Source organism: Theropithecus gelada, chromosome X (genome assembly GCF_003255815.1).
Source record: "Theropithecus gelada isolate Dixy chromosome X, Tgel_1.0, whole genome shotgun sequence".
NCBI lineage: Eukaryota > Metazoa > Chordata > Mammalia > Primates > Cercopithecidae > Theropithecus > Theropithecus gelada.
The window spans coordinates 52289698-52297692 of NC_037689.1; the positions used below are offsets into that span (position 1 = coordinate 52289698).

Consider the following 7995-nt stretch of genomic DNA (forward strand, 5'->3'; position numbering starts at 1 on the left):
GTGTGTGTGTGTGTGTGTGCTGTGACTATCATGACGCTTTCTTCAGCCCTACTGCATTCCTCTGAGAGCCTGATTTCGACAAAATGTCCATAGGATTCAACAGACTGCCAAAGGGGGTCTGCACAAAAGGAAGTTTAAGACTTCCTGCAATGGGTTATTACCCTAGACTAGATATACTCATTAATAACAGGCAATTTATTGCCCATAAACAAATAGACATATAGTAGCCTAAATTTTATCTGGAGACAAAGAAAAACCAGTTCTATGGATGATAATTAAAGGGGCAGCAGGAGTCAACAATAAAGTTGCTTTATGATTTCATGCCATGCTTGTTCAATATACCAGTTACAAACATAATGTATCTAAAAGATGAAGCATAATTAGTGGTTTCGTAATGATGTTGAGCTTTCTGGAACTATAACCCCTCGTTATAGAATGTATGTTCCTTGTGAAACTTTAAATCCATAACTGTGCACAAAAAAGATACCCCAAAAAGCTGAAAATCTCTTTCACTTCCACGTGTCTTTATAATTACAGATTGCTTCTTGACTCCAGTTGGATGCAAACGCAGTCTTCCATACAGCTGATGGAAGTGGAAATGAAGATAGAGCAAAGTGACCTGCCACTGATACTGGCACATAATTACATTCAATGTCATGATGTTACTTCCAAAGATACTTTTTGCTTATGTTGGCTAGTTTTAATAGTTTTTGAAGCCTTACTTAAACCCTGCTGAAACCTTTTTCAATCAAGTTAATGGTTAAGACCTTAACATTTATTATAACAATATGTACAAATTTGATTTGAGTAGGTTCCCTGAAATTGCTACACTTGTGAAAACAGCTTATTATAGTAGTACCCTGCTATTTTTAAAAAGATGTACAGAGGTATGTTACCTGTTGGGAAATGTCTTCTTTAACTATGGAACAGAGAAATTTATAACTGTCTGGAATAAAAGTATTTCTTTAATTGAATACAAAATACTCTGCATGTAAAAATAATAAGAAAGTTTATTTTAAAATATTTTACACTCTTTTGCCCACAGCTCTTTATTCTTCCCTCATGGTGAACTGCACTACTGCATTTGTGTGGCCCACAGGCCTTTACAACTTTGTACAAAGCATTTCCAGCATCATATCATCCATGCTGACTGTGCCAATGATGGGCCTGAAGAACAGTTCAGCAATGACATTGGCATTGATGAATCTCAGCAGGAAAAGGGTACTATTCAGTTCGATGAATCTGTCATGGGGCCCTTGGTGCGTCATCCTGGCGTGTTCACTGAGTATCTGCTGAGTTCCCCACTGGAGTCCCTGAATGTACTTCACGCACTGCAGGCCCGGCACGTCTGGAGGGAGAAAAATCTCTTTGTTATAAAACAGCTCACCACAGAGTCCTTAGATAGCTTTTTAAAAATGCCCATTTCTGTTTCGTCCCAATTAAAAAAGACCCCAAGCTTCCTGGTTAAAAGGGTAAAATGCCAAACCAGTCTAAGTTTTCAGAAGCAACATGTCCAAGAATGAAACATCATGTGATCACTCTTACTTAATATTCACTATGTTTGTATGCACACGTTTGCAAATACACTGGTCATGAGCCAACAAATGCACACAATTTAATATGACCGTAGAATATAGTTTAATGGATCATCACTCCAGTTCACTTTCTATGCAAATATGAAGAAGTTCATGATATTTCAAGAGGTGGGCACTTTACCTATGAGAAACAAGCCATGAGAAACAAGAAGCGTTGCCAGATGACAAATGCTTTTACCATTCTTCTTTGAACTTCCCACCATTATACTGATCGTTCAGCCAATGGTGGTAAACTTCACAGCCACAAACTTTGACACACAGTTTCATTTTACCTCTTTGGCTGCAGGCCAATATTAGTCTAGAGGCCCCGAATAATTTGAAAGCTAACAATAGCCACTTAGCTCATTGTACCATGATTTCTGTATCGGGGAAGGTTTTGAAAAAAATAAAAGAATGATTCTTATGAATATTCGAAAAGGCTCTTTTCAAAAATATCAGAGTAAGAAGTTTTTGAACATTCTTATAGTCATTAAAAGTTTAAAAAGTAAACATGAAAACATCACGAATTGCACCATGATTCAAAAATAACTTTTGTAATGGAAAACACATGACCTTTTGCAGTATAGTGTGATACCTAAGTAAAAGTGAATGAAATACAATGCAGGAAAGTTTAAGAGCATGTAAGTTTTTATAAGGAAAGTAATAAGAGGAGGCTGCTTTTGAAGGTCCTTTGATCTTCCATGATAATAATATCATTGCAAAGTTCTTTAACTTGTATTCAAGTAATTAGCAGTTGACCACTTGGTTTAAATGATGCTAATGATGATTGTAATCATTTTCCTTCCCTTTTCCTAAAAAATTCAATGGAAAAGTATTTTAAAAACACCATGCCAATCATCACAGAGCAGCAGAACCGGTGTTCTTAAAAAAATATATTAATGGTAATAGGCGAGAGGCACTCCTATTACAGGCAAATATCAAATCTCATAAATAAAATAAGAACAAAATTAAAGCAAGAATTTTAATCCATATTCCAATTCTGATTACCCTAGTTCACACATTATCATCCCCTACTACCTACCACTTGAGATCCAGGCTTAAGACCCAATTTCGTTTTGTTTGAATTCCGTCGACGAAAGTAGGAAGAGGCTTGCATGAAACACCACCAGAAATCTGAAGCTTCTCTAGGTCTAGATTCATGACTTGTGGAAACTTCATCTTGTGAATGCCACATTACTTCTCTCTGTGTTCACAATATACCCCTTTACCTTCTCCCCACCCAAGTGGTTCCCCCCAACACAGACACACACAAACTGGCCTTCAAAATAAGGTCAGGGCAGAGAAAACGCAAATGGACTCCACAGTTTTATATCTCCTTAAGTTTGAACCAATATATATATATATATTTAAATTTATTATATGGGATATACAAAAGACAACCCATATATATATTTAATATATATTTAATATATATTTATATATATTTATTTAATATATATTTATTTAACATATATTTAATATATATTTAATATATATTTATATATATTTATTTAATATATATTTATTTAATATATATTTATTTAACATATATTTAACATATATTTAATATATATTTATATATTTATTTAATATATATTTATTTAATATATATTTAATATATATTTATATATTTATTTAATATATATTTATTTAATATATATTTAATATATATTAATATATTATATATATATAATATATAATATATATGTAATATATATTTAATATATTTAAATTTATTATATGGGATATACAAAAGACAAACAGCAAAGAGAGGCCACACTCAATAGGCATTACCTTTCTCCCCAATATAGGTACATTTGAGTTTCAAACACACTCAGCTTAGCTGGTTAAACTCATACTGAGAAAGGATTAGGAAAAGTCAATCAAGAACAAGGAAGAAGTGTGCGTGTGTGTGTGTGTGTGTGTATTTGGTGGGATAATAATTCGTTCAAACCTCACGTTTCATGACATAGAGACCTCAGCTCACCCCAGTGTCTATTATATGTTACCTTTTTGCTTATACCATTGTTTTCCAGACTTGCCTGTGCATAAGAAGTACCTGTGTGTGTGTAGTTGGGGGTGGGAGGGAGTAGATAAAAGTCTTTCTAGGCTCCTGCCTTATAGATTCTGATTCAGTAGCTCTAGCCCAGTGTCTGCAAATCTGCATTCATAATAAGGGTCACAGATGATTCTCAAGATAATTTGGAAAAGTCTTCTTATTCCTTCAGCTAGTATTATTAATCATCCACTACGTTCCTTATCCTGTTGGGATATAAAGGTGAAAGGGGCTCACCTTCCAGAAATTTACATTCCATTAGTTTCAGTATCAATAGTTTCCCTCTTTCCCTTGACCCTGTTTTATATACTTTTAACACACACACACACACACAGACACACACACACATGCGCACACTTCTTCCTTGTTCTTGATTGACTTTTCCTAATCCTTTCTCAGTATGAGTTTAACCAGCTAAGCTGAGTGTGTTTGAAACTCAAATGTACCTATATTGGGGAGAAAGGTAACGCCTATTGAGACTGAGGCCTCTCTTTGCTGTTTGTCTTTTGTATATCCCATATAATAAATTCAAATATATTAAATATATATTAAATATATTAATACATATTATGCACTCTCAAAAATGCCAGGCAGGGGGCCAGGACATAATCAAAGATTCCAGCACCAGGGAAAAAAGATACAAAAGGAGCATTATGGAAACTATCCCAACTCAAGTTGCCTGGAAAATTTTTTTCCACTTCAATCATTTCAAAAGGACGCTGGTTGAAGATGATTCTAGTAGGGGAGAAACACCCAAGACAAGGTGCCTGGCTGTCCAGGGAGATGTTCTCCCAGTGATTTGGTTGCACCCTGTGGGACAGTGTGTCCTGCACCCAACAGACAACCTGAAAGTTTGGTGCAGCCGACATCCCACAGGGCCCAGAAGATAGGACCCTCAGGTGCCACAACACACCAGCCATTTACTTTGGAGTAAGGTCACTTGGGACCTTGGGACACATCCACCTACACAGTAAAATGCGGTGGGGGAAGGTTACAGAGCAAAGGGGGTTGATTAGGAGGTCTCTAAAGTCTCTTTGAATTCTAAAATACAGTGTTCCTGCTCTCAGTCCCTAAAGTGACTTTTTTTTTTTTCTTATCCCTTTGCCAACCTGATATTCTTCACAGAGATTTGGAGGAAGGGATAGTCCAGATGCTTAGGACCATACAAATAACCATTCAGAGGCAGGCCCATGAAACACTACATCCAGTGTACTGTCTGACAGTGTCCCTAGGGAATAGTCTCTCTATGGGACCCTTTAACAAATGTTTCCTTTTTTGCTAGCCTTAATAGATCTCCTCCCCCCAAAAAAGGGTCTAGTAAATTTCAGAATGGAGTTTCAGAAATCGATGTCGCAGAATCTTCAGTGAGCAAAAACTTTTTTTAGAAAAAGATATGCTCTGGACTTCAAAGAAAGCTAAAGAAAGAATAACCATTTCCCATGAAGGCACAAACTTTTCTGTAGTAAGAAACGTGTAAAGAGCTAAGTACAAACCTAAACAAACAACTCCCCTCCTCTTGGCTGAGTTTCTGACAGCAGCCCACCCAGGAGAAGTGGTTCCTGGAGCCCCCCACCCCAACTCTGCTGAGTTAGTCATGATTTCTTCACCTTTGTCCCGACACTCTCCTGATCACTGAAAACTCCTTACTGCCCGCGCCCCTAGATAGGCACTGCCTGATGCTTTTGTGAGCTGGGAAAAGCCGGCGCCCAAGGCCAGTACCCTTACCCGGGTTAAAGAGCACGGTCCCCTTGAGGTAGGCGTACTCCTTGGTACTGATGTTCAGACTCCAGCACTTGGAAAGAAAGCACTTGATGGCTTGGACCTGGGAGGCGGAGGGCACCTTCCTGGCCTCCGCCGGCGGTGCCAAATGGGGCTGCAGCGTGGACACGGGCAGTGGCTCGTCGCCCCCGGTCTCCCGCCGCCTGGTGGTGAGGATCTTCTGCAGCATGCTGGGCTCCGAGACTTCTACAGTCTCGAACTGCAAGCGGTCCTGGGCCAGCTCAAGCATGAGCAGGGACGCCCAGCAGTTGCGCACCAGCACCAGCTGCTGGTCCAGGGGCAGCACCTGGAAGCAGGGCAAGTACTTGACGAACCGCAGCGTCTTCAACAGGCCAGCTGAAGCTGCCTCGCAGACCACCTGTGGACTCTTGAGCGCCACTGGCCGCAGCGCACCAGAGGAGGTGTCCCACCAGGGGGCCCTCGGCCGCTCCTCCGGAGCCGCCTGCACTTGATTTGTGCTCGTGGGCATGCAGTAGAGGGTGCTGCCCTGCTGCGGGTGGTCTTCACCGCAAAAGCAGCAGCGGTACAGAAGCCCCATGGCCCGCCCGCCTGGTAGCGCCTCTCTAACCCCTGGCCTCTGCGCGAAGTAGGAGCGGTCCCACCACGCGCCCACTGGCCGTGCCTCGGGCGCTGCCGGAGCCACGTGCGTTTGCTTTGCGCTAGTGAGCAAGCTGTAGAGGATGCTGCCCTGCCGCGGGTGGTCTTCACCACAAAAGCAGCAGCGGTACAGGAGTGCCACGGGCCGCCCACCCGGAAGCCCCGCTCTGCCCACCCCGGGATCAGAGCCGCACGAACAGCCCCAGCACGGACCCAGCGTCGCCTCGGGCGCCTTCGGTGCCGCGTACGTTTGCTTTGCGCTCGTGAGCATGCTGTAGAGGATGCTGCCCTGCCGTGGGTGGTCTTTACCGCAAAAGCAGCAGCGGTACAGGAGCGACACGTTCCGCCCGCCCAGCAGCCCCTCTCTGCCCACCCCGGGCTCATCGCCGCACGAACAGCCCCAGCACTGATCCACCAGCCGCGTCTCTGGAGCCTCAGGAGCCGCGCGCGTTTGCTTCGCGCTCATAAGCATGTTGTAGAGGATGCTGCCCTGCCACTGGTGGTTCTCGCCCGCCATGGCCCGCGGCTCCCGCAGCCCGGTTCTGCCCAGTGGCTGCCTCCTGGGACCTATTTATACCTAGCGCGCACGCAGGCGCGTCGGCCGCCTCGGTCTGGGCAAGGGCGCGGAGGCGGGCAGAGGGGGCGCGGTGCTGCGCTCCGGTGTATTCGCCCATGACCTCGGTGGTTCGAAGGGGCGGGTGTTCTTTAAAAGCTGAAAATGGAAAAGGAACAGCAGCGTGGGAGCTCCTGGACACTTCCCTCCTTCCTCTCATTACCCCTTTCCCTGTCTCTCAGGAAGACCGGAGGAGAGCGAGCACCTGGATGCTGTTGCAACTCTTTCCATTGAACCCTCGCATCTAATTTGTTCCCTTTATTGGGAGGGTAGGGGAAAAGAGGAAACATCTACTTCTATGCTCTTTGTAAACTTTCATTAAATTTTCACAGTTTGTGAGACTCATATTTGTATATGGATAGGGAGGTCTCATTTTCTGAGACCTTGAAAAATACAGAACATAGACAAACATCATATGGGAACTCGGTGGAAATGCCCAATGTCAGGCTCCAACCAGACTTTCTAACTCTGAATCTGCATTTTAACGGTGTCCCCAGGGATTCACATGCACCTTGACGTTTGAAAAGCACTGGTCTAAATATGCTAGCATAAGCGCTCAGTTTAATTCCATCAGTATTTATAAGCGCCCACTATGTCCTGGATGCTGTGTTAAGAGAGCTGGGGGCAGCGAGCAGAATGTAAAAGTGCCTAAAACTTAGGAATATAATAATCACGAGGGGATAATATTGTTACAGTGAGAATAGTTTTCATTTTAGTATATGTTTTTTTTTTTTTTTTTCTTTTAACTTTTAGGTTCAGGAGTATATGTCAGGGTTGTTATATAAGTCAATTGCTTGTCGTGGGGGTTTGGTGTACAGATTATTTCATCACCCAGGTAATATAGTATCCAATAGGTATTTTTTCTCATTCTCTCCCTCTTCCCACCCTCCACCTTCAAGTAGGTTCCAGTGTCTGTTGTTCCCCTCCTAGTGTCCATGTGATCTCTTTATTTAGCTCCCACTTACAAGTGAGAACATGTGATAATTTGGTTTTCTGTTTCCTCGTTATTTCGCTAAGGATAATGGCCGCCAGCTCTCATTCTTTTTCATGGCTGCAGCGAGAAATTTTGATCCTTGTAAAAGTATTCCATTGGTAAATGTGTAATTAGCATTTCTTTCCCCACCCTTCCTAAGTGAATCATGATAAATACAAGCATCAGGAAGCCTGGATCCATTGGTCTTCACTTGCCACACAGCTGTGAAGACATGGGGCAGGGAAGGGTATTGGTATATACCAGCTGGTGTAGAATCATTTTTACTTTTTCCCTCCCTCCCATCCTCCCTCTTTCTGTTTTTGCTTTTTTCCTTCCTTCCTTCCTTCCTTCCTTCCTTCCTTCCTTCCTTCCTTCCTTCCTTCCTTCCTTCCTTCCTTCCTTC

At 42.5% G+C, this 7995-nt stretch overlaps 1 protein-coding gene across 2 annotated transcripts; it reads right to left on the minus strand.

Annotated features, from left to right (window-relative positions):
• Positions 1-992: 992 nt before the first annotated feature.
• NR0B1 (nuclear receptor subfamily 0 group B member 1) lies at positions 993-6753 on the minus strand. Of its 2 annotated transcripts, none has more exons than XM_025372770.1 (2): positions 5356-6753; positions 993-1348 (listed from the first exon to the last, which is right to left on the minus strand). In XM_025372770.1, the coding sequence occupies exons 1-2, from the start codon at positions 6521-6523 to the stop codon at positions 1104-1106; spliced, it is 1413 nt and encodes a 470-aa protein (XP_025228555.1). In that variant the 5' UTR covers positions 6524-6753; the 3' UTR covers positions 993-1103. The 2 variants fall into 2 exon arrangements, with proteins under 2 accessions (XP_025228555.1, XP_025228556.1); XM_025372771.1 differs by having other exon boundaries at positions 993-2386; positions 5356-6532.
• Positions 6754-7995: the final 1242 nt, after the last annotated feature.

What these genes read in the sequence shown, in the direction of transcription:
- NR0B1 (XM_025372770.1), bottom strand. Translation starts at nt 6,523, where the DNA reads ATGGCGGGCGAGAACCACCAGTGGCAGGGCAGCATCCTCTACAACATG. An exon ending in GACCGTGCTCTTTAACCCGG is followed by an intron (nt 1,349 to 5,355) that starts GTAAGGGTACTG and finishes TTCTCCCTCCAG; the next exon opens with ACGTGCCGGGCCTGCAGTGC.